Here is a 27,043-nt window from a genome sequence, read left to right on the forward strand (position 1 = left end):
ATTATTTAAGCTACTGCGCAATAAGACAGAGCAAGTTTTTGAGTGTCGTGTAAATGTGAACATGATTTGTATTAAAATTACTGAGAATCTATGCATCACGCCTGAAAGTTACTAGATTTCTGCTTCATACTTTTATTTATAAAATCTACTCTTTATTGATCTAATCGTTGCTTATTAAGATTATAGCAATTAATTATAAGCAGAGAACAATTTTTTGGAAGCCTGTGTAATTCGTTTTGTGCATTATTTTAGAAATTTCTCCAATTTATAAAAGTTCCTAGTTTCCCTAAACAGTGTTTTGGAAATATCTCGAAAACTAAAAGTCAGCAATTAAAACTAGTTAATTAGCAACAATGGGCAATTGAAGAGTTTTATTAAGATTGGTTACTCATGAGCTACTTCACATGAATTAGAAATAGCCGGAATGAGCAGTTTCCTAAGATCGACTTATGTGAAAAGGTAGTATAAAGCAAGTAAAATTAGCTTGCTACTTTGAAATTCGGAACGCGTTTGTAGCACTTTTAGCACTATTAGCTAATTTCAGAATACAGCCATAGGAGACTGACATTAGTTATTTTAAATGTCATCAGATGGCACTGATTGCTGAATTTCGCAGTGGGAGTAAACTTTCCTACGTGTCTATGCGTTGGTGCAGCCAAAATGCAGTGAACTGAGTATACATGGGGAATTCACAGTCTAGTGTATTATATAGAAGGATGTGGTATTACCGACATGGAAGGGACTATTACAAGACCTCTTGCGGCTCTTGCGGTATCATTACTTCCACTTTTCACCGCTGGACGCAGCACTATTAGGGTTTCCAGTAAGCTGATCACCCTGTATATACGTTATTAAAAACCTAACATGCGATTGGTTACTTTATATAATCACACATAGAACATTGCAGCGGATTGGTTGAAGGTAGGAAGCATGTCTCTTTATTGAATATTTACTGGTACTAAACTGAGAATTTTCTGTTTTATTACGTAATATTTGTACAAAATATTAGTCGGTTACTTTAAAAATTGGATGAAAGTCCTACCATTGCACAATACCAACAGATTAAATTACCTGAAATTATCAGAGGTAGTAACATTCGAATATGGCGTTGAGGTCGACCTGCCGGCTGTCAATTGATTCGACCTTCAGCCATTTGAGCCATTTGGGAGCCACCGCCCGTTCGAGACGATCGTATTTTGCATTGTTTGCGCGAACATTTGCCGCAGCCGGCGAGAAAATGGGTTTGCCACTTGTTTTTTTCGATATGACCGCAGATGATAAGCCTGTAGGACGTATCGTAATGGAGGTAAGCAACAATTTCTTACAATTGACGTGTTTTTCATTGCGGACGTGTATTTCTGCTGAAATCCCGGCATGATTAGCCATCTTGGATTTTCTCGAAAGCCGGTTATGTGACCCGTTTCCGGCTTGTATGGATCAGAAAATATTGTTACACACATTTTGCTTAATACAAATTATTATTTTATATTTATACATTAAAATTTGGCACTTAGAATACAAGAAAACGTAATAACACGTGACAGCTTACCTTTCATAAAATGTTCCATTCATCGATTACTGCTGACGCATTTTATTACGTATTTTCTACAGATTGAAATGTAACATACAATTTTTTTTTATATAATTGTAACACTCTAAAAGAATAATTTATACACATCTCCTTGACATTAATTTGAAAAAACAAGAAGCAAAGCAAGAAAAATAAATAGAAAAGTTTAGCGAACAAAGTAAAACTAAAATATTAAGAAAATAAAAATTAATGTATAGCAGTAATTATAGCAACTGTGGTGATAAGCACAGCTTTCCTAATATCTAAATAGATCAATAGAGTTTTAATTTCATTACAATCAATACAAGTACATGTGTACATACTGATGATTATATATTTCGTAAAGAAAAACTTCAGTACATTGTTTTGAATGTAAACATTTAAATCATCAAAAAGTTAAACACATGTGTCTCATTATGATAATTATTCAGCAGTAACTTTTATGCTATAATTAAGTTGGTCTTGAAGCTATATTGTTAAATAAACAGCTATACTGTGGAATTCATATTAACAAGTTATTCTCTTTTGGCGGCATCATTTTTAGGCATTTTTTAGGATACAAAAATTCTCAAATCATTATAAACCAAGGACTTTAATACATTGCACACATGTTTGAGTATGTTTAAAAAAAAACACAGTGTAATTTTTACGTAAATGTCTTTATTATTACTTATATTATTACATAGTTTCTACGGTGTATCATTTTAGATGACTTCTATGATGTATGTTGTTGTATTCATTTAAAACAGGAAAATCAAAGTTAATCTTAAGCTATACGAGTATGGTTAACTTCTAAACTACGATGAAGCAAAGAAATTATGTTTTGACAAAATTGCAACCATCTAAAGCAAAAAATGTTTTTATCACAAGAATTTTAACTTTCACAGGACATAGAAGAAACTATAATTTTAGTTCAAGTGATAAAAGTGCATTTACTTTATAAAAACATATAGAGACAATGTGTTCCATTTAAGTGTAAACAGTGGCATATCTTACAAGTGGTTCAAGTTATGAGAAAAATATTCTTACAAAAGTTGTTTGGTATAATGAGACACATCTGGTTAATATTTTGCTTGTGGGAACATTGTTTGAAAGAACATTTTTTTTTATAATTTCAACTACTTATGAAATATTGAGCCATTTACACTTAAATGAAACACGTTATCGAAAAATCAAGAAAGCCAATTTGTAAAACACTGTTTTGAGAAAATTGCATTTAAAGTTTTGAGTGTGACTTCAACATGTATAATAATTTATTTATGGTACCTACTTTTAATTTGCTATTCTTACTGAATAAAGGAAACCTTTTAGAAAACAGTCTGTGAATAATAAAAAAAGAATTTCGTCTCACTTTTCGTCAAAAAGTGTTTCGTCTCAGATCTTTTGGTGCGTAGTCAATGTAGTGATTCATAGTACCCGAAGGGTTAATGAATATTATCATCTAAATATTGTCTTTCAAGTACTAATAGGAATTATGCTCTAATTCATTAAGCAGTTATAAAATTATATGAAGGTAACGCAGACAAGACAATATCAAACTAGCAGTTTGTTTTCTTGTTTCTGCATCTATCTTCGACAAATTTTTCTAACTTCGCCCATTATTAATAATAATTTCTATAGTTTATAATCTTACAATGATTTTAATCTTGTGAATAAAAAAGGTACAGCTATAATAACATCAGTAATGTTAAAAATATAACTTTCTACATTTTGTTTGTTTCTTCTCTTATTTCGTTTACATTTATGTGCCTTTATCCAATATACTACTTCCTTGATTTGTTTTGGAGTTCTTTGGTAATTATTTTATCACTTTTTCTATGTTTTCATGTCTTTCTGTTACTGTGCATTTTTTTTTCTTTTTTTTTTTCCCCTCCATTTTTATACGTTGTAACTATTTCTGCTTTCTTTTTTGATATCTAAGTTTTGCTAATATCATTTTTGTATTATTACAGTTCACTAATAAATATTATACCCTAGGGTTTATTTATATTAATAATTTAAAACTGCAATATTGTATTGTAGAATAGTAATTCTTAGCATCATGTTAATATCAAAGTATATAAATTTTTAAATAGCATTAAAATTCAACAAGAAAAATGAGTAGATATGTATAATATAAGCGAGCAAGATAGATATACATAGATATATCGTAATGATCTATACATGAAAATATTTTTGTAATTTTCATGCTATCTTTATGAAAATAATACTAATAGTTAGCTGAAAGTTTTGTAAGAATGGTAAAACCAAGCACCATATAAGTCAGATTAATTTTGAGATAATTGATTTAAATAGACAGATTATGCATGTAATTAAAGGATGGAAATTGTAAGAAAGGAAAATTATAACAATTTTCTTTGTATCTTTCAACATAATAGTTTAATTTAATATAAAAAATATTTTGTATTCTTATACACTTTTTTTTATATTAACGATTAAATAAATACACATTAATAGGGAAAGTCTTACTAATAGAATCCAATATCTTAGATTCATTGATCAAATGAGCTTAATGAAAAATTAATAGCATTAATGTGTAATATATGTCAAATAATGAAAATTATATAATTTTATATATTATTATATTGTATATACAGGGTGTCCCAGCGAACACAGTGCGTTAATTGTTAAAGTATTAGAGATAAAAAAAAAATAGTTCATATAGGATTGCATGGTTCGAAGGGACCAATTTATTAGTGAAGGCGAATTTTTTATAACATTATTATTACATGAGATATGATGGTCAAGTTTAGTTTTTTAAACGGAACTATATATTTTTTTACAGATCAGTCGATAGTGTATTTCAAGACGAATGCAACGACATCTAATTTATGTACTTTTTTAAATTAATTTTCGAGACATTGCGCTTACAAATTTAGTGATTTTCGTCGGAAGAAAACCTTTCTGACCAGCAGGTACTGCGGACGGTCTATTGTTCCCTCCCGATGGCGCGTGTTAGGCATTACTCCTTGAAACCGATACTAAAATTCTCTTCCGACGAAAATCATTAAATTTGTAGGCGCAATATCTCGAAAATTAATTTAAAAAAGTATATAAATTAGACGTTGCTGGATTCGTCTTGAAACACACTATCAACTGATCTGTAAAAAAATATATAGTTCCATTTGGAAAACCAAGCTTGACCATCATATCTCATGTAATAATAGTGTTACAAAAAATTCGCCTTCGCTAATAAATTGGCCCCGTCGCACCACGCAATCCTGTATAAACAATTTTTGTTTATCTCTAATACTTTAGGAAGTAACGCACTGTACAGTGTTTGCTGGGACACCCTGTATATTATTATATTATGATGAGTGTTTAAATATTAAATTCTAAATATTGGAATATAAATAAAGTAGGTATAATGAAAGTAAGACAGATTCTCTCACTTCAGTATACCGGGTATCCCACATAAAGTCGCGGAGCCTTTGTTGAGCATTAAAATTAGGCTTAAATAATGAAGATGAGTTTGACGATAGAAATAATTGATTAAGAAAATCAATATTCAAAAAGAAGAATAGAACTGATTTGTAATTCAAAAAAGTTGGTCTCAATAGAATTTATTTTCCTGTAAGTACAAACAGTTGGTTTATTTATTTCGCAATACAATTCGTAGAGATAAAAGTCCCTAGAGTACCCTCTATAAGCTGTTAAGGGGAGATTTCTGTAGTGATTCTAAACAACCTTTTTCTTTGAAAAAATATTTTCTGAAGCTTTATTAAGGTCGCTTCCCATTGCTGTAAGATCAGACCGCGAGCGCGTTCGCCGTCCACTTGAAACTGTCAACTCTACGAGCAGGAGGGTTTGAAGTACCCAGCGAGCCTGCACCGTGATCTGCTTAATCACCAAACGAGCCCGGCAGACCCAAAGCGACTATGCACCGCGATCGCTGTCGTTAAGCGACCTATGCTCGCCTAGTGGGAACGTTTTTTCGAACAAAATTCGCCGAGCACGCACAATTTATGACCGAACAAGCCCGTTACAGCAATGGGAAGCGACCTTTAACGAGTTATTAACGAAAAACAGAGAGCGCATATAGCGGATGGACGGGTCCAGTGACAAGGCAAAAACTACGCGTAGCGTTACATAAGCGCAGTACATAAATATCACTAATACCATTGTGTAACATTTTTTTCACATTTTTTAACTTAATACGCCATAGTAAAAACATAAAAAGCAATGCTTTCGCACTTCCTACGGATTGTACATTATTGTACTGTGTATCAAAACATTGAAAATTATACAAAAATACTTATTTCATAAGGAATGAACGAAAATTGAACGTATTAGTTGCTGTAATCGGTAAAAAGTACGGAAACATAGAACTTTTTACAAAATGTTTAAATAAAAGCTTAAATAAATGTTCAAATAAATTAAGGTTAATAATATACCTCCCTCACTCGATTGTACTTTTTATTGGATGGTGAGTAAGCAGACATGTAATTACTATCGATAAAATTCACCCATTCAGAGAGGAATTCGCGTACTGTTTAAACACTTGCTCCACTGGGTTACTGTGCTCATCCCACTCGTTCGGGAATTATGTACAGGTAGCTTACAACACAGGTACTGTTGATCGCAGATATACATACAACACCACAGGAAACCGCATTGCATTTATACCACTCCGTGATCACTTCACCAAACAAGCACTTGACCTTTTAACGACCGACAACCGCGGAACGCACCGAATTAAAAATCTCACAGCCGTGGATTATTTTGAAACGTTTTGGGACGCGATGTTCGCAATGCCGTGGCATTCCAGAAGTAAAAACAAGATGTTATACAGTTGGGCGGTGAAATTACGATCGATACTGACAATTTTTTCCGATTTCTCGGGATGTAGCTTTATTGAAGTACTCGAATTTGATTTGTTAGTTGAAACCAACGAGGTTGGGTCTTCCTGAGTTACTTTTTTTTTAGTGGAGGTGGTAGTCTCTTCTTCAGATCGAAAAAATCGCAATCAAATTCATGGAAGAAAGCAAAGGCACATTGTATTAGTGTAGGAGATGGTAACGAGTGTCTTGTAGATGTAGCCGTTTACGGTCACAGGTATTGCCCTGTAAGTTCGAAGGAGTCATCAGTACTCGAGACTGAAGACCACGATGGTCGCGTCGAGCTTACTGTTGAAGTCCTTTCGATGCATTGGAATGCGAGGTGGCTTTCTGTAGTGTTGTATGCTTGCGATCAGTGGAACCTGTGCATAATTCCCTAACGAGCGGGATGGGCACAGTAACCCAGTGGAGCAAGTGTTCAAGAACTACGCGAATTCCTCTCTGAATGGGTGTGTTTTATCGATAGTAATTACATGTCTACTTACTCACCATCCAATAAAGGATACAATAGAGCGAGGGAGTTATGTTATTAACCTCAATTTATTTAAACATTTATTTAACCTTTTATTTAAACATTTTGTAAAAAGTTCAATGTTTCCGTACTTTTTACAGATTACAGCAACTGATACGTTCAATTTTCGTTCATTCCTTATGAAATAAGTATTTTTGTATAATTGTCAATGTTTTGATACACAGTACAATAATGTACAATCCGTAGGAAGTATGAAAGCATTGCTTTTTATGTTTTTACTATGGCGTATCAAAAATATTACATAATGGTATTAGTGATACTTATGTACTGAATTAATATGATCAAAAATCCGGTTTTGCTACAATACTAAATCGGTATTTTTAAACTCTTTCCTCGTTTTTTATTTTTTACAACGTGTGTAATTAATTTAAAAATCTGGAAAAATTCCATAATATGTATCGTGATAGCTAATGTGTCCCTGATTGTTTTTTATAATTTTCCATCTAATAGTTTAAGAGAAATTGGGCAATAACGTAGAGATATTGAGTTTCTTGTACAAGACTCGAGCACAACGAGTAATAAACGCTACGCGTAGTTTGTGACTTGTCACTGGACGTCCGTCCGTTCGTTATAGGTGCTTTCTGATTGGTCAATGTTTTTCGTTAATAACTCGTTAATAAAGCTTCAGAGAATATTTTTGTAAAGAAAAAGGTTGTTTAGAATCACTCCAGGAATCTCCCCTTAACGGCTCCGCCACTTTACGTGAGACATTCTGTATATGATAGCAAGTTTTATCGTTTGACGAAATAGATGGACGAAAATTTGAATCTTTCTAGAATGTATTTTTAAATACTATTATTTAGTGTGCAGATGAATAATATCAAAATTAAGATTAACGAAGTTATGGTTGAGGCGTCGTTTGTTAATTTTAAGTGTTTAAAAATTGCTGTAATTCACCTAAAATTCGGTAAATCGAATGACCCTATTGTGAAACTCGTCATGTAGAAGTCAGTGTAGCTCAATCCTATTGCAATTGTGCGAAGAAAATACCCTTTTACGTCAGTGATGATTAGTGGCTGCTTATAATTCATGAACGAAAATTGAGATTTGACTTGGTTAGTTTTGATTTTTGTCTTATTTTGAAGTATTAAATTGTCTCTATAGTTTCAATATTTACTGTAGTAATAAATAACTTTCCAACTAAAAAAAAATCGAAAAGATATGTAATTTTTAGGTATTTATCAAACTTTATACTGTGTACTGTTTTCGGTACATATGGCCTGAAAATAGCACTCATTGATAGTCAAAACCGCCTCGATAGGCAACATGTTAAAGTTTCTCTACTGTGACTCTCTCCAAATTAGTGAAAACTTTGGGAATTAATTTTGGGAAAACTAAAAATGCGATTTTATTCATTTTTGGTAATTTATTAATATACAGGGTGTAACAAAAATGTCGCAGTTCCTTAAAAGGGGTGATTCAGGGGGTGATTTGAAACAACTTTTTCCTTAGCGAAAATGTAAGATGAGGCTTCGTTAACGAGTTATTAATGAAAAACACCGGCCAATGAGAGCGCGAGTTTGCCGTCCGAGCGACTGCGGTAGCGTTGGGTACGCGCTGGACGCTACGGTTGTACTCCGAACAAGAAAGTCGACATGCGTCGAAGGAAATAGCATTAGTGTGAAAATATTTGCATAACGTATAAACGAAAAAGCAATGCAACAAAAGAAATGAACGGAGAATTGGAGAATTAACGTTGAAGATAGAAACGTTGAAAGTAGTCTGCGTTAGATTTAAAAAATAATAATCATTAATGAATTAAATGCAATTCATCTGTAGTTTGTAAATCTGTGTCACTGGGTCACTGTACCGATACTGGTCATCGACCTCTGGAGTGGTTTATGGCAGGGTAGAATTTTTCCAAAGAAGCTCCTTGTACCCCCCACGTAGTTTAAGCACCTCAGACCTTCTTTGTTCGGACACTCCGAGATCATGTCTCCTTCGAAACCAAAGCAATAAAGCCATAAATTACCTAAACGCGTGCCCTAGCATAAACCATTTCGACAGTCGATGACCAGGATCGGTACAGTGACCCAGTGACACAGGTTTACAAACTACAGGTGAAGTTTGTTCTCTTCTTCCTTTATTTTTCGTTGTATTGCTTTTTCGTTTATACGTTATGCGAATAAGAGATTTACATATTCGTATTTTTACGTTGCACGTAGTTTTCCTCGATTTTAAGTAATTATTCACTTCAAGTGATAAACAAAAAAAGGACTCGGTGTTATTTATTATGTCGCTTTCAGTTTTCATACTAATGCTATTTTCTTCGATGTATGACGACTTTCTTGTTCGGAGTACAACTGTAGCATCTAGCGCGCGTACCCAACGCTACCGCGGTCGCTCGGGCGGCAAACTCGTGCTCTCATTGGCCGGTGTTTTTCGTTAATAACTCGTTAACGAAGCCTCATCTTACATTTTCGCTAAGGAAAAAGTTGTTTCAAATCGCCCCCTAAATCACCCCTTTTAAGGAACTGCGACATTTTTGTTACACCCTGTATAGTAGTGCCAAGCATTCTGACCGAAATTCTGTTCGTGCATTTTGACAATCGCTCTATTACCATTTGTATTTGAAATTTTTTTCGTTCGGTGGGTGTCCGGTGTTGCACATCTAATTGTACGATAAATAAACGTACTCGACCCTCAAGATCCCTTATAGAGAATGGGATGTTTGGTTGTCAATGAATTCAAATTCTCGTGCGCTACCAACTTTTCAAGCCTGGTAAAACGTAGTCTTTTATACCAAAAATGTTACAAAATACATTATTTTGAGAAATATAAGTACTCTAATGAATTTAAATTATGTACAAAATACATAAATATTTACTTTTTTAGAACATAGTTAAGTAGTTAACTGTTTCATTTCCATTTTATAATAAAAATGTTAATACAATAATAATTCAAAAATTATTATAATTAACGCCGTGAGTTTAAATTTGTTACGAGGCGGGACGCGAGCAGCGCGAGAAGCCGGTGAGGATAGATATATTTCCAAAGAATATAGTGGTTCAAATATTAGTAGGGCTAATGGACAAAACTGATGCGAGATCAATGAGCCGTTAGAATTATTATAGACAAGGACGAACCTGATGTAAAATCAGGGAGTCTCTGAGGATAGATGTGCTTGCGGACGAAACTGATCTGTGATCAGTAAGTCGCAGGAGCGTGAGTTGCGTGAATGCACCTGATGCGAAATCAGAGAGTCACTAGGATTTGTTACGCAGACGAACTCAAAATAAATTGAGATACTGTTACGGAGATTGGTAAGTTCAAACAGACGAACCTGATGCAAAATCAGGGTGCTGCCAGGAGGTTGGATAATCTACAGACGAACCTGGTGTTACAGGTAGCTGTAGGATGCAGACGAATCTGATGTAAAATCAGATTAGCTGCTGGAGTGGTGATCTTTCGTGGACGAACTCGAATAAATGGAGGAGCCACTAAGTAGGATACAGTTTTCTTTGGAAGTAAGTGCATGCGGACGAATCTAACGTGGAATCAGAGAGCTGCACGAAGTGTTAGTTAGCCTCGAAACTTGTTAATTATTAATTGTTACAACTCGCGAAGTTAAGCTGTATGTAAGGAAATTATCAATTTGAAATGGGATCGCTTAAGGTAATTGTAGGTGTGAAAAAAATCTAGTCAGATTGCAATGAATACCTTAGTATATCCTAAAGTCAGTCTTTACGTACAAGTGTATAGTGTAGTGTTGTTGCGTAAAGTGTATGATTGTAATGCTCGGCATTAATGCACTAGCGGTACGGGGACTTACAGAGTGGTCGTAAAAATTGTCAGAATTTATGCCGACTCGCGGATTCTGTGAGGTTAAACTGTAGATTCGAAAGAGCACCCTGCATACACAGGGTGTATTAGGACGGGCGGCTATACTTGGGACAGTCGTTTAGACCTAGTTTGAATGGCTGGGTTAATTAAGTGCAGTCAAACACTTCTCTGAGGTCAGGTGAGAACCGAACTTCAGCAGAAGCCTGCAAGAGACCGAGCCTCTCGCTGGTGATCCCGCCTCCCCGTGGCCCCCGCTGGAACGCTGCCTTCCTTGGGCCCATACTCGTATGGGTACAAGGGGGGTAGTAACCAAGTGGATCACTTCCCTTCTGGGACGGTCTTCCCTTCGGATGATCCTATAGGAAGGTGACGAGGGAATTTTTCCTGGTCTGCGCCCCCTGACAGTGGTTTAACGCTCCGAACACCGGCCGATATAGGCGTAAGCCTCGCTCGGGATGTCTGCTTCAGGCCATAAGCAACAAACACAATCAATGTCAACGTGACAGTACTGTTCTGAACCCGTTAGAGATACAATTTCGGGGTTTATATAGGCCGAAAAATCAGTGGAAATTGTCATATAAGAAAATTTCTCACAGTTGGTACAGCGTCGTGGTTACTACCCAGCTGCTCGGAATCGTGCTCTCATTAAGATAACAAAAAATGAAAGTGCTAGGATGTTTTCTTTTAACAGGCAGAAACTCGAATATTTGGGAGAGTAACGGAAAATATTCTTCGTATGTAACAGATTACTTATATAAAAAAATACATAAATATTAAAATTGTAACTAGGAAGACTAGACTTATTCATATTGTAAACGCCCTTCTCTGCAATTTCTTCTTCCATCACAAATTGTTCGAATTTGAGTGCAAATTCTTTTGCCGCAGTTTTGTTGCCATCGTCTGTCTCTCCGTGTATAGTGATGAGCCGTATATCGTATTGCTTCTTCCACTTGCGCAACTACTTTCGATTGACTTTGGAGACTGACGTTTCGTCGAACTCCGCCTCTAACTCTTCCGCCTTTTCCAGTAGACTGTTGTCAGTTAATAAGTCGCGTAATACTCTTCTTTCAACAAATCAACTATACAATTGTACTTCAAGGTCTGCATACGGCAAACTAAATTTTTTCAACTTCAAATTTTGACTATTTTCTGTAAAATTCCGAATTGACACTTTGATTTGACTACCTACCCACATTTGAATTGATTGTTTGAAATGGTCTTGCAGTTAATTTATATTCAACTACAAGATCACTAATACTTGAACCACTTCGAAGTTTATTAACTATTTCTACACGTTTCCTCATACTTGTTTCCGTTATACGCGAAGTGGTTGCCATTTCGAATCGTTCGCTAGCTACGCGTTCGGATCTACATACTGACCACTTTCGGTACCGTATCACGGTCAGGATGTACGGTACTACTGTACATCTCAGAAAATTAATAAGCAAAAATACATAAAATATTATATAATCGCTATTATATGATATAATAGTGTAATACTTATAATAAGTATCATATAATACCTATTACGTTTACTACTTTATTAGGGAAAGGGTCAATCAATGTATGGGGATCAAAAGCTGTATATGTTACCCTATTTGTTGAAGTTATGTAATTTCACGTACAACGCCGTTTTTCATGCGCGGCCGAATAATGGGGAGGTTCCCCCTAAAACCCGACATTAGCTGTATCTTTAAAGAATGAAACGTGACAAAGCGGCTAAAGTGCAAAAGTGGTAGAAGAGGGGATTATGCAAGAAATGTGTCGGTTTTGACTCATTCCATTCCCATGTATCCAGCTATAAAAACTGATTGATTGTTGCGTCTTACAGACAGAAAGTCGGTACATCGTAGAAATTATAAACTATTATATCTACCAATTTTTGTGCTCAGAAAGCATGTGAATTGCGTTAGTATATCTATTAGTAAGTAATTTTTTAATTACCTTTGTATTTCGTATATACAGTGCACTGATTTTCATAAAATAATTTTTTTTAATGGGTTCACTGCTCCCTGTTTACCGGACTGAACATTTTCTCTTATTACTGGACAGTACAAATCTTAATTTTCTGTGATCTTATTTGTGTTAGTGTTTATTATTGGTTTCAGTATTTAAAAGATATACCTAAGTAACATAAATAGTAAAAAAAATTCATAGAATGAATGTAATAACTGTATAAAATTAATTCTACCATGGAGATGCCTAGAGAAATCCTAAGAAATATATTTTTTAAAATATTAAACGCACAGCCATGTACTAGTTCTGCCTCTAATATTTACTAAAATACTTTCAAATTGTCCTTATCACCCAATGCTAAAAGGAAACGAACTGAAACAAGGACAAAATGATCTGAGAACAGCGAAATTCTAACTCATTTCTCTGTAAATTGTTGACTAAAAAGAAAGGGAATAACAAAAGGATTGAAAACAGAAACACTATCAGAAAATAAGGTTAAGAAGACAAGAATACTAAAATCGAAAATGACAAACGTGAAGACTGTGTGTATAGTTTGTATAGAAACCGATAAAGAAAACTGGATTCAGGGTTCAAGCTGCGAAGAATGAGTACACGAGGCTTGTGTCGATAGCCCCGAATGCTTTGATAACTACATGTATGACTACTGCAAATTACATTGAAACTGATCTGACAAGTAGAGCGCACGGGTGTGGAAATCACTTTTAGAATAAAACTGGGTATAATATTTAGTATACACATAGTATAATAAAATCCTCTTACCGTTCGTCAAAGTGGGTTTTTGTTCCTGAGAAATTTCATTTTAAAGTTTTATCATAAATATAGGTTATGTTCAACGTAGACAGTTTGTTAATCGTATGTATGTATTCTTTTGATGATGTTTACATTTCAGGGCATGTAGAAAAAAGTTTCGTGTCTACTTTCAAAAATATAAATTAAGTTTGTTTTCCAAAATTACGTAAAATTTGCGAATGTGATGAAAATTTACCATTTTTGTCGTGTGTATGGTGTTCTGAGAATTTATGCTTTTCATGCTTTTACATGTACCATCCCAATAGTTGTATGGAATTCTCCAGGTACCTCTTTTTCAAAAGATATGTACATAATGTTATAACCACAGTGTTTATATACAACATTACTGTTTATACTACAAATTATACCCAGTGAGTCATGTCGCAATATTCTGCTGTGTTCATGTTTAATCCCTTGGCTACTGTGGGCTACTGCCTGTAGGCGTTCAAAAATTTTGCGTTTCTGACACTGAGGGCGCCTATAGGCGCTCGGCGTACATCATAACTGTAACTCAATTTCTGCCGTATGTTACGGCCGGTGCGCATCGAAGTCTGCAGTAGTCAAGGGGTTAATGAAGGTTTAAGTTAGCTATTATAGTAATATTAGATATTCTGTTGTTTTATCTTGTATTATGATACTGTTAACTTGTAAATAAAGCAGAATAGAAAACATAAAATATTAATTTTTTAAATTTATTAAAAAAAAAAACCTTAAGTGTGCGATACTAGGAGAATTCCTCCTACATGATTTTGGACACCTGATTCATCTAATATTTTTCTACAAATTTATTTTTCGGTTAATCTACAAATTTATTTCTCGGCTAATCTACAAATTTACTTTTCGGCTAATCTACAAAATTTTTTTCATAAATTAGATTGTATTTCCTATGATATGACTGAACCGTTTTTTTGTTACGTTATTTAATTGATGAGAAAAAATTTTTTGAATTTTTCGCGATTCTATCTATCACACAGAAAAGTATAATCACATAAGTATGAAGGAAGTGTCTCCAAATCAAATCAAAACAATTTGAAATACAGTACTGTCCCGCAAAAGGGCTGCACATCGAAACTGTCGGCAGCTATTTTATGGGACTGATATACTACTTTTTTTGTCTTTCATCCTCGACATGGCACGGCGAAGGACAGGGATGAGCCATAAATTTTCGGCATTGCCAGGGTACATCTGCGATAGGAAGAGACAGAATAAGGATACTTTAGCAGGTTGGGTCGCATTCGATCTGCACTTGTCTCTTAATTATTGGATCGCCAAATGTCCTTCCCAAGACATTTGGTTAGAGTATCGCTTACATTTTCGGATTTTTCTTGGGCATCAATACTCGAATTCTGGCACCTGATGGGATTTTACTACAGGTTTCTTTTTTTCAAAACTACAAGATCACATAAACGCTAGAAAAAAAAACGTTAGAAATTGTTGCGTTTTCGTAAGACCTTTCCAATAATATGTAGATCTTACTCCACGCTTTTTGGGCCAGTTCACATCCATTTTTTTTTTAAATTAGGAAGACAAAATAAAAAATTTCAACGCATGTATTCCTAATTTATTTTCGACAAATATCTCAAATTTTTAAAGCTTTATAAAAGTAAACCGTAATAGATACAACAAAGTGTATAAAAATATTTTACTCTTATCTCTGCCTTTCAGTACATCTGTGAAATTGCAGAATTCTCTGATTTTTAGTTTAGCATATTGGTATATTCATTTTAAAGCATTACTACTGCAAAATCAAGTCAAACTAACACTATGTTAGACATTTTACGCTTCAACTTGGATCTCCTATCACCCCTTAAACTATTGAAGGTTACATTATCTCTTACAGCTTTTACAGTCTGTATCACAAGGACGTGGTCGCGATATCTCAATGCAAATAAATCTTTGTAAAAAATGTTACATAGATCGAAGGTACATTTATAAAACTAATACTCACTCACTTAACCCTTTCGCTACGAACGGTGACTATAGTCACCTAATACCCGACGCTCGTCACGTACGAACGGTGACTATAGTCACCCAACGCCCGACGCTCGCCACGTACGATTGGTGACTATAGTCACCCAACATTTGATGCTCGCTATCTACGAACGGTGACTTAAGTCACCCACGAATCTACGTGAACAGAGTATATTTGATATCTCTATGATTATCCATCGCAGTCGTTTCGCAAGTGCACACGTTTGCCGCGACAGCTCGTTCAGCGGGAGTAGCGCGGCGCAGAAAGCGTCCGTAGCGAAAGGGTTAATAATGTGTCCAGTCAGCCCACCATTAGCGATTATTGCTTGATAACGTCTGGGCATACTTTCAACCAACTTTTCGGCATATGAGATAGGGAGAGATCTCCATATTTTTCGAATACGTCGAATTAGTGTTTTCAATTTTAAAATACACTTTTCTCGGAGTTTGTACTTCATAACAGACCAAACATTTTCGATTGGATTGCCATCGAGAAACTGAGGTGGACGAACTAACACGTTAACACCATTCCCTGTTTTCCATTCTGTACAAAGACGGCTTCGGTGTTTGGGATCATTGTCCTCTTGAAGCGTCCACTAGTCTCTTGTTCCATCAAACCAATGTTTCGCCGATACTAGGAGACTTTTGTACAATTTAAAATAGTGAAAATAGTTTTGAAATCTCTCTCACTATATTACTTACAAAAAATTATTTTCACCACATAATGTTCCTCTCTATATGAAACAACCTTTGTAATAAGGTTGATATCTGATACCTTCTGTTTTTACAAGATATTCTACCGTTTTCAATTTAAAAAAGACGCCCTGTACAAATGTTAACTTTAAGCTCTTATTACTTTAAAATGGAAACAGTTCTAACCCTTTCGCTACTGACGGTCACTATAGTACCCTTTCACAGATCTTTGTATATAAATTGGTTACTATAGTGGCCACTTGCGAAATGGTTCCTAAACAAGAATTTGAAGTATTAAAACAACCTCTAGTCAATTCCATAAAAACTTTGCCACGAATTTGTTTATAGAATATTGTTTACACCCACTATATAGTCTGTATATTTGACGCAAGTTTTATTAACACGTTGGCTGCTGCACTGACACCCATTGCTTGGCGCACATGATTTTTACGTATACTATACACTTTCCCTTGGCAGTCAACATGTTACTTAATTACTTCCTACGTGTCCGATAATGAATCCTATGGCGGGTATGATATTGAAGGATATGTCTTAATTAAAATGTTAATTACAATTTTCAGTTGAGAAGCGATGTCGTCCCAAAAACTGCAGAGAATTTCCGAGCTCTTTGTACTGGTGAAAAGGGATTTGGTTACAAAGGAAGCAGTTTTCATAGAGTGATTCCAAATTTTATGTGTCAAGGAGGTGATTTTACCAATCATAATGGCACCGGCGGAAAATCTATTTACGGTCAAAGATTTGATGATGAAAGCTTTGTACTGAAACATACTCAACCTGGTATCCTGTCTATGGCAAATGCTGGTCCAAACACAAATGGTAGTCAATTCTTTATTACCTGTATCAAAACCAGTTGGTTGGATGGTAAACATGTTGTATTCGGTAATGTTGTTGAAGGAATGGATGTTGTTAAAAAGGTATGATATATGTATATATACTTTTTTTATTTGTTATTTCAAAGTTAATTTTCTTAGACATGAATCGACTTTTGCAATATTTTACATCTGTGAGCCTCCATTTTTAAAACAAATATGTCATAGTTAAAATGAAAAAAACTATGCGTAGAAGATATGCACTGTGTTGTCATTACATTTTGTTCAGTTAATATTAAAACAGTTATCGATTACCGACTTAAAAATAAAGAAAGAATTTCCGACATATTTCTGATTACAATTATATTTGCCATTATTTCCACTTAGTAAGCTCTCTCATTTGGCCTGAGAGAATATCTTTCTGAATTTCAAATGTAGGTAATCTTTCTATTATATTCCAGTACAACTAAAAAATAATACAAAAAAGGTACACATTCTAAATTATGTGTCTTCCTGTAGAATTTTATCAATTCAGAATCAGAAAATTGTTTATAGTAATTTTGATGAGATATTATTCTGCTACATCGCTCTAGAATGAATTAACAGTAACTTATTTACGTCTTTTATTAGGCGTTTCTATATAAGATATTCGGTACATACGCAGTATATTATTTTGTATTACATACAAGGTACGTATCGTGAGAGTACCCTCTGTTTTTAAGCATTTAGTATAATTCAAAAGAAGAAGCGTATACATATAGAGTATAGAGGGTTCAGAAGCTAATGAGTATAAGTCCATTAATCTTGAAACTGAGATAAATAAGAATTTCACAAATTAGCTACAGAAAAATCACAATGGCACTAATAATGCGTAGCATTAATCTTTATTATAACAAACAAATGAACTTAACTGAAGCAGACACAAAAGAAAAATGCCAATATTTTTTAAGATAAATTAAATGAAAGAAATATGACTTATGCGAGGTGTACATTGAAAAATATAATAACATGAATAATATTTTAAATAAGTTAATTTATGTATTCATCCAAATTATCACATTCAAGGTTCATTTGATTTGATTTTGAGATTGATGCTTGTGTTTTTTATTAATTGTTGTATATGGTAATTAATCATTTTAATAATGCATTTCTAACTATTAAAGAATACTGACATTACTACATAGTAATAAATATAATACTTTCCTTTCATTTTTCTTTTCTATCCATATTCTCAATTAGTGCTATAACATGTTTTAAGAATCATTAGCGTTTGTTTCTTACACGAAACGATAAAAGAAGCATTTGTAACCACACATTCATTAGCCGTCTTGGCTCTTTGTAAAGATCAGTAAAACGAATATACGAGCACGGGAATGCGTTGCGAGGAATTAGCGAAAACGTTTATTTCTCTCTTATGCGCACAATCTGCTGGTGTAGAACGATGCGTAGTGCACACCAGTAGACTGCGTGGCCGATCCCTACGTGCCCGGGTGCGTAAAGCGGGCGCTGGCCTCTGTGTAAATGGCGCCGCACACTCTCATTCCTGCATACATATTGTTGGAGCGGCAGGCCGTCGGCGGTCGACCCATCGTCTCTCGAGGAACACTACGAGGCATTTACACTTTGTACACTCTTTATTTACAAATTTATACAGTCTTTCGTCCGACATATTCGCGTACATGCAATCCGTGCGCGTTCGCGGTCTCGACTGACAGCTTGACAGCTGTCACCACAATCGATCCCTTTCGATCATCGACCGTTTTCTTCTCACGAGCACCAGTTGGCTGTGGCTGTGTACCAGGTGTTCGCAACAATATTGTAAATTTTCATATTAATAATTTTATAGCGCCTAAACGATACGTTTCTTGACCGTGGTTGGTTCCCTTTAGACTTTTTTCTACTCGGTACATACAACATTTATACAAAAAAAAATATTCACCGATTCAGAAAGTCTACTTTCACCCCTAGAGGCCATGACCATTACTTTTTTTACACCCTGTACCTTTGAACTTTTTTGTCGTTTGTACGTAGAATGTATTCTCCAAGTGTCCTACAGTTTTCTTACTTTTTACGGGATTGGAGACAGCGTTTTACACGACATAAAATAGTGTATAACGAAAAGACTAAGTGTTTCCGAACATACATCCACACGAACTTTTTTCATTGTCTCTACTTATACAGGGTGTAACACAAATGTTGCAGTTCCTTGAAAGGGGTGATTCAGGGGGTGACTTGAAACAACTTTTTCCTTAGCGAAAATGTAAGATGAGGCTTCGTTAACGAGTTATTAACGAAAAACATCGGCCAATGAGAGCGCGAGTTTGCCGCCAGAGCGACCGCGGTAGCGTTGGGTACGCGCGCTAGATGCTACGGTTGTACTCCGAACAAGAAAGTCGTCATACATCGAAGAAAATAGCATTAGTATGAAAACTGAAAGCGACATAATAAATAATACCGAGTCCTTTTTTGTTTATCACTTGAAGTGAATAATTACTTAAAATCGAGGAGAACTGTGTGCAACGTAAAAACACGGATACGTAAATTTCTTATTCGCATAACATATAAACGAAAAAGCAATACAACAGAACTATAAAGGGAGAGGAGAACAACCTTCACCTGTAGTTTGTAAACCTGTGTCACTGGGTCACTGTACCGATCCTGGTCATCGACCGTTGAAATGGTTTATGCTAGGGTAGAATATTTTCAGAGAAGGTCCTTCTACCCTCACATAGTTTCCCATCGTTCTCTTATGAGTTAACTTTCACTACGACCACAAGATTGAGAGAGAAAAACATCAGTATTTGTCAAGAAAACATGTGCTTTGCAGAAGTGCACAACGAGCACCGACAAGCAGTTTTACAAAAGCGCTCACTCCACTCTTTTACTGCCTACATATCCAATGCTTCGAGACAGAAAACAGACACATCGTGCATCGGTTCAAAAGGGTCCGCGAAGAAGAGAAAGTCTTTTCCGTTCCCGAAGAATAAGAAAAAATTTTTTAGCACCATGCGTCGAGTTGTCGCTGTTAGGGCCAGTCTAACCACCTTAGCAGAGATCAGGGGCACGCGTCTAGGTAATTTATGGCTTTATTGCTTTGGTTTCGAAGGAGACGTGATCTCGGAGTGTCCGAACAAGGAAGGTCTGAGGTGCTTAAACTACGTGGAGGTTCAAGGAGATTCTTTGGAAAAATTCTACCCTACCATAAACCATTTCGACGGTCGATGACTAGGATCGGTACTGTGACACAGTGACACAGTGCAACGCTACCGCGGTCGCTCGAGCGGCAAACTCGTGCTCTCATTGGCCGGTGTTTTTTGTTAATAACTCGTTAACGAAGCCTCATCTTACATTTTCGCTAAGGAAAAAGTTGTTTCAAATCACCCCTTTCAAGGAACTGCAACATTTTTGTTACACCCTGTATAGAACCTATCCTCTAAAGATGTCCAACATGTTTGGAAACACCCTGTATAGTAAATAAGGTGTATTTCTGGTTACGCACAAACGCATCGTTACCGTTGATACCTTGGTAACTTTTCCGGTTAGTTATTAGCTACGATTAAACTAACCGATTGGTACTTTTGTTTCACGGTAAGAAAGTTCGTATTGTAATTGGAGGGTTGTTGGCACCTGACTCATGTAGCAGTGATGCCATGTGAAATATAGAAAAACTAACTTAGGAATTGTCACATCTGTGAGCTGTTAGCGCGCTCTTGCCACGGCATAAGGATGCGTTTATGATCTATAATGCTATATTTTCATAAACAGAATGACCGTATCTACTATCACTATGCAAAGCTTGAACCACATCGGTAACCCAATGACTTTTTGCGCTCTCCTTGTAAGTTACATATGTTTCTTTACATAATCTACGTTGTAGATGTGATAATCAGTATGAACTTTCATACAAAGAATCTTGACGTTATTTAGAACTGTAACCGTTAGAGAGACAATTAGTGTGCGAGGTATGGGTTTGAGAAGTAAGGAACTCTGATAGGCACTATGTAGGAAAAAAATGAACAAAGGAGGATGGTAAAAAATGGCCATTTCTGACCCCTCCTTGAACTGAAAATTCCAAACAGGACCGTTTAGAGGATCACCCAAGGAGCAAAAAATGTTCTTATCAATTTGCCGAGAGATCTTGAGAATGTTGTCAAAAATCGATGCAAACAGTGATACTGATCAAACTTACCTAAAGGTTATACATTATTTCCATTTTCTTCATCTTCGTCAGATATTGAACCATCATCGAAATAATTCGCGAGGAAATTAGCAGGTCAGGAGGAAATCAAATGAAGATTGAAAGCGATCAAAATCAAAGTACCATATTATTGTTGCTACGTGGAGACAACGACCAATCACTCGTTCACTGACTTTGCACGCGCAGGTATATCCAAGAATTTGCTTATAGCCCTATTTTGCTTTTATCTACAAGTACACACACAAAATGTTTCCCACTATTGGGGTGTTGAGAATGTAATCTCACTTTAAGCAAAATGCTATTCTTCGACTCCATTTCAATATGGTATTTTTGGTAATAGACACGATGTGAGGATGTCGCTACTTGAAATTCGAAGTCTCCGCTTTCATTCAGAGGGTTGGTGTAATATCCTGGCCCTAGTTTCATCTGATATATATCACATACATATAAACAAAGGTCTCCACAGTTAATTCTTGGAAAAGACTCCAATCCTGTGGTTTTTGTCTGCTGAAATTGTGTTCGTTTTAGGTTCAGATTTGAATATTGCAAAATCCTGTTTATAATAATATTTTCGAAGCTGGATGTAGTGGCAGGTTCTGAATAAAGTTATTGAAGTACTTACATTCTTTGTGCATTCTTTGTGCAGCCATTGATTGCTTCAACGATGTATCGATTTTTGATAACTAATCGTGATCGGTTTGCTTTTTTTTACTGTTAACTTCGAGATGTATTTGGAAATGACAGCATTTTGGCAATACGAATCCAAAACTTGCATATCTCCTGTGTACTGTTAGGCTGCGGTTATGGCGAATGTTATTTTTGTCGAATATGTCCGAAACTATTTATCGTATAAGCGAGACAAATTGAGACATATTTGTCAGAAAATGCATCGACTGTAACCGCAGTCCTTAATCATTTTGGCCAATCATATCAACATCTTCGATAACATAAAACTTCTGTTAAAAAGACATTTTCATAGTTATACAGGGTGTTTCTAAATTCGTGGGAAAACTCAAAAATGTAGGTAGAAGACAAGAAAATAAACCGAAAACTTCTTATGCAATATTTTCGGAAATGCTTAGTTTGTTAGTTATACGCGGTTTTATATATCATAAACTACCGATGTAAGAATGGCCCATCCCCTTTAAGTTCAGTGTCCGGGCTTCGACGAGGCCTCGAGCTTTTGAAGTCCTAGGCATCTCTGGGCCTAAGTGAGCCTCTGGCGACTCGCAACGCATGTCGAGAGATGCTTCATCGAATGGGAAAGCATACTTTCTAATTGAAAATACTATTGATATTTATCTACTTTATTTATATACTTCCACATCCAATTACGAAATAATAGCCAGTGACATGAGATAAATTTTCAGTAAAATTGTCGGTCAATAATGTGTTAAAAATGCCAAAGCAACCCCTTAATCGTAGATATTTTCTTGTCTTCTACCCATATCTCCGAGTTTTCCCACGAATTTAGAAACACCCTGTATAAGTAATGAATCTGTACAGGATGCGGTACAAATTAGTCCCCATGATTTTTTTGCCTCTTTGGATAGTCTGATAGAAAAGTGTTTACTACCAAAGTTAATTAGTATTTAACGGGCAAGAAATTGCAATTTTTTAAATTAAAAAAAAATTGATTTTTAACAAAAAATCAAGGTCACCGTCATATCTTTAACTTCATAATATTGTAGGCGACGTCGAAACGAATTCAACGACCTGCTATACGATGACTTTCAGATAACCTTGATTGAAAGTATCGCCATAAATCGGTTGCCAGAATATTTGAAATAATTAGAGAATACGTAATAGCAACACCTCACATGTTGAGGTAAACAAATGAATGTAAATATTGCTTCAGAATCTGACTCACAAAATGTATATATGTATGTCCTGTTGAAAATACATACCTTCGTTGATGTTTTCCGGAATTTCTTATAACAATGTAGAAAGTTCATGTCTCAAAAAACTTAAGATCTTGCGACACAAATGGACAACAGTTGAACAAATGAGCATTTACAATGTGTACCTTCATTTGTTTATCTCAAAATGCGAGACGTTGCTATTACGTATTGCCGAATTATTTCAAATATTCTGCAACTGATTTATAGCGATGTTTTCTTCAAGGTTATCTGAAAGTCATCGTATAGCAGGTCTTTGAATTCGTTTCGACGTCGCCTACAATATTATGAAGTTAAAAATACTCAATTCCATTTAAAAATATTACGGCAATCTTGATTTATTGTTAAAAATCAATTTTTTTAAAATTTAGATAATTGCAATTTTTTATCGGTTAAATACTGATTAACTTTGGTAGGAAACACTTTTCTGTCAGACCATTCGAAGGGGTTGAAAAATCGTGGGGACTAATTTATGCCGCACCCTGTATATGTAAGTTATATAAAGTAAGTTAGGAATCTTGAATTAACAGTTAGGTGACTAAATCTCTATATAATTATACAAAAAAAAATAAGTAAAATAGTCTGGACTCCTAATAACTCAACATTATACAAGATACAGTAGATATAACAAATATAGCCTTCGATACTTTAAGGGGTGGGTGGTAGAAGATCCAACTTGGAGCACAAAATGTCCTATGATATATAGTGTTTGATTGGCTTTCATTTTGCAATAATAATGCCTGCAAGTTAACATATTTGCAATATGTCCGGTTTAAAATGTATTAAAGATATAAACAAATGTTTTAGACAAAAGTTGAACATGGCGATGACATTGATTTGACTTCGAGATAACCTGGAAGAGCCCTGTGACAGTCATACTTAAATCTTTAAATGAAACCCTATATGTTTTACTGTATATTTTTGTAGCTGATACCGAAACGTTTTCGAAACACTACCTGCACATGTATCTTGCGTAAATCATTGTTAAGTTATTATTAAGTTAAACGTTTCGATGTCAGCTACGAGAATATACAGTAAAAAAATATAGGGTTCCATTTAAAAATCTAACCTTTACAGGGCTCTCAGTCATTTCAAGGTCAAATCATTATCATCGCCCCTTAATACTATACAACTTTTGTCTGAAATATTTTTCTGCATTTTTAAAACTTAAAGAATTAATCGCGTGTTGAAATTTAAACCGGACATATACTGTATATGCTAAACTAACAATTAGAGTATTCTGTAATTTTACAGGTGCATTCAAAAGTAGAATTAAAGGAAAAAAGTATTAACCTTTTGACAGTTTATTCCGAGTAAAACTTGGGCATAGTCAAGTATCGATCTGTTTATTCCGAGTGAGACTCGGGTTTTTATTAAGCTGTTAAAAGGTGAACACATTTTGTTGTATCCCTTGCGGTTTAATTTCTATGAAGCTTTAAAAATTCAAGAAGAGGTAAGTTGTAAGGGACACAGCAAAATGTACTAAAACTTTTTTGCTCTATTTCTGCCCTTCAGTACGCCTGTAAAATTACAGAATCCCTTGATTATTAGTTTAGCATATAGGTATGTTAACTTCTAGGCAATATTATTGCAAAAAGAAAGCAGGTTGGACATTGTCAGGACATTTTGTGCTCCAATTTGGATTTTCTACCACCCCATTAAATATCAAGGATTATATTTGTTTTACACTCTGTATAATTATTGTTTATATATATATATTAGCAATGTTTTTCAAAAATATTCAGTTAGTATCCCTTCCGTGTCTTATCTTGTACGTATAAACTAAAATACTATACTGTAGTAAAAGGATTAGAATATTTATAATTAAAAGTAAATTTTATTTTAAATTTAGGTTATGGTTGTGAGTGCTTCTATAAAATAACTTTTTAGGTTTAGTGGTGTACGTTTGTTTAGTTTAATATTTGTGTATTGTCTGTTTTAGTTGGAAACAATGGGATCTCAGAGCGGGAAGACTTCGAAGAAGATAGTGATAGCTGATTGTGGAGAACTGTAGATCGTTCAGCTAGCTACTTTAATAACTGCATTCTTATTTAGCTATTGCATATAACTGTTACTGTCTTTATTATATGATCTATTCATTCCAATCACCTTTGTCAATATAATAATTTGATTTTGTATCAGAAAGTGTGTATAAATACAGGTGAATGTGTGTATAAAATAAGTGAAAGTGTTAACTTCACATTCTTCCATATAATATGACTATTTGATGGTATTACATGGTATATAGCACATTAACATGTATACGTATAGAGAAGTTTCCCAAAATAATTGTTTGAGCATGTGCTATTTAGACTTCATTATTTGTTAAAGTTGAAATGAGTAAGCATTTTCAATTTTAAATTCATAATTGCACGTAATTTCTATGTATTTGTCTACAAAGTTGTTGTATTTTAACTTTTCTATTATACGTTTATATTTAGATTCACAATAATAGTGCTTACGTTTAGCATTATTTGCTTTTATACATATACACACTTCTTATGGTTATAAAAAATTACCAAAAATTGTAACATTTCATATTTTTGAATTATAAATATACCTTCCTTATTCAGACATAACATGTTGTGGAATGTAGTTGCAACGATTGCAAGAGATCGGATTTCTGTGAAATAAATTGTTTTCAGAAGTAATACTGAATGTTAATTACTAAGGTTTTGCGACGTGATCGTTCGCTACGAGCCGTGTTCACAGCCAACGATCATGCAAACTTGCCACGCATGCTCCTCATGCCGTGATTTTTTTGGGGACGTTAGGTGTCTTGCGATACCAGCGTAAGGAACAAGCTTCCGAAATTTCCGCGGCTCGGGCTGGTTAATGATGCGGAGAGGAGCTGAGTTCTTTCGGGTGGAGAGTTAGGAACGGATGCAGATTTTGGGTATTCTCGCGTTGAGAACACCAGTGAACACTCAGTTATTTGGATAAAAGATGGTACGTTTTCGAGGAACATTGTACAAGATGTTAAATTATTATTGCTCATTAAAATGCCGTGACTACAAGGTCGTGGAAATGATATTCATAACATTATTCGTTCGATGCGCGTTTGTAACCGTACAAAATACGAGGTTGTTTCACCAACTAACAATATTCGCGTTACAAAAGTGTTTCGTACGATATTCCCGATTCTAATCTCACGAGAGATCGTGAATGCGACTTTCGTTCTCGTCCGCAGGCTACTGATAATCTAGAATCGCTCTATTTCCTAACACTAAGTTTTAGCGATCACTAAGAGTCAAGATATTGCAGTCTATGGTTTCGATCTATCGTATACAAATATGTAAAGATTAGTGGGCGTCGATGAGTAACGCGCATAGTCGTTGCGTGGTTTGAGAACACGTCCCGAAATGCAGAGTGAGGGAGCCCACTTCGTGTGATGCCGGCTGTTCCACATTAGCAGGTGAAGCAGTGGTTATCTGGGCCGTTTCCATTCCAAGGACCGCCCGTAAGATACCAAATAGCTGGCTCCGATGCTGGGCAGCCACGTCGCTCATCATAAACGTTCTCAATGCTGTTTCCGTAATTCCAGTTGACGATACTCCCCGCCTGTAACCTAATCCCATTAAATCGTACTACTGCTGCCGGTGGTGCGCGTTATAGGTAGTTCGTGCCCCTGCGAGAGTGCGTTTGTAACGAGGACACATATCACGTCGTAGTTTATATTTGTTCTATGACCTTTTGTGTTAATTTTTTCTCTTTTTATTAAACGCATTAAGAAAATCATTGTAACTAGTATTACATATCACCCTTTTATTATATGATGTTGAAAGATATTTTACAGAAAAAAAATAAAATTATGTTGTGTAAATTGAAATATACATAGTTCATACATTTATAGGCGAATCAGCGCTGATGATTTTAATATATGCCCTAGAGAACATTCAAGAACATAACAAGAAAGTTGACAAAAAATTTTTTTTAATAGCATGTATTTTCCAGATACTGTATA

General features: G+C 35.1%; 1 protein-coding gene across 2 annotated transcripts; it reads left to right on the forward strand.

The window, feature by feature from the left end:
• The first annotated feature begins 805 nt into the window (after window positions 1–805).
• On the forward strand, window positions 806–25,730 carry LOC143182647 (peptidyl-prolyl cis-trans isomerase). 2 transcript variants are annotated; one of them, XM_076383911.1, is made up of 4 exons: window positions 806–921; window positions 1,085–1,306; window positions 16,735–17,088; window positions 25,022–25,730. In XM_076383911.1, exons 2-4 carry the CDS (start codon window positions 1,103–1,105, stop codon window positions 25,091–25,093), a joined length of 630 nt encoding a protein of 209 aa, XP_076240026.1. In that variant the 5' UTR covers window positions 806–921; window positions 1,085–1,102; the 3' UTR covers window positions 25,094–25,730. The 2 variants fall into 2 exon arrangements, with proteins under 2 accessions (XP_076240026.1, XP_076239962.1); XM_076383847.1 differs by lacking the exon at window positions 806–921 and having other exon boundaries at window positions 1,043–1,306.
• Window positions 25,731–27,043: the final 1,313 nt, after the last annotated feature.

Source organism: Calliopsis andreniformis, chromosome 1 (assembly GCF_051401765.1).
Source record: "Calliopsis andreniformis isolate RMS-2024a chromosome 1, iyCalAndr_principal, whole genome shotgun sequence".
Taxonomy (NCBI): Eukaryota; Metazoa; Arthropoda; class Insecta; order Hymenoptera; family Andrenidae; genus Calliopsis; species Calliopsis andreniformis.

Coding starts and splice junctions, on each gene's coding strand:
- LOC143182647 (XM_076383911.1), top strand. CDS start 1,103: ATGGCGTTGAGGTCGACCTGCCGGCTGTCAATTGATTCGACCTTCAGC. Junction 1,307..16,734: donor TAGGACGTATCGTAATGGAG/GTAAGCAACAAT, acceptor TACAATTTTCAG/TTGAGAAGCGATGTCGTCCC. Junction 17,089..25,021: donor GAATGGATGTTGTTAAAAAG/GTATGATATATG, acceptor TGTCTGTTTTAG/TTGGAAACAATGGGATCTCA.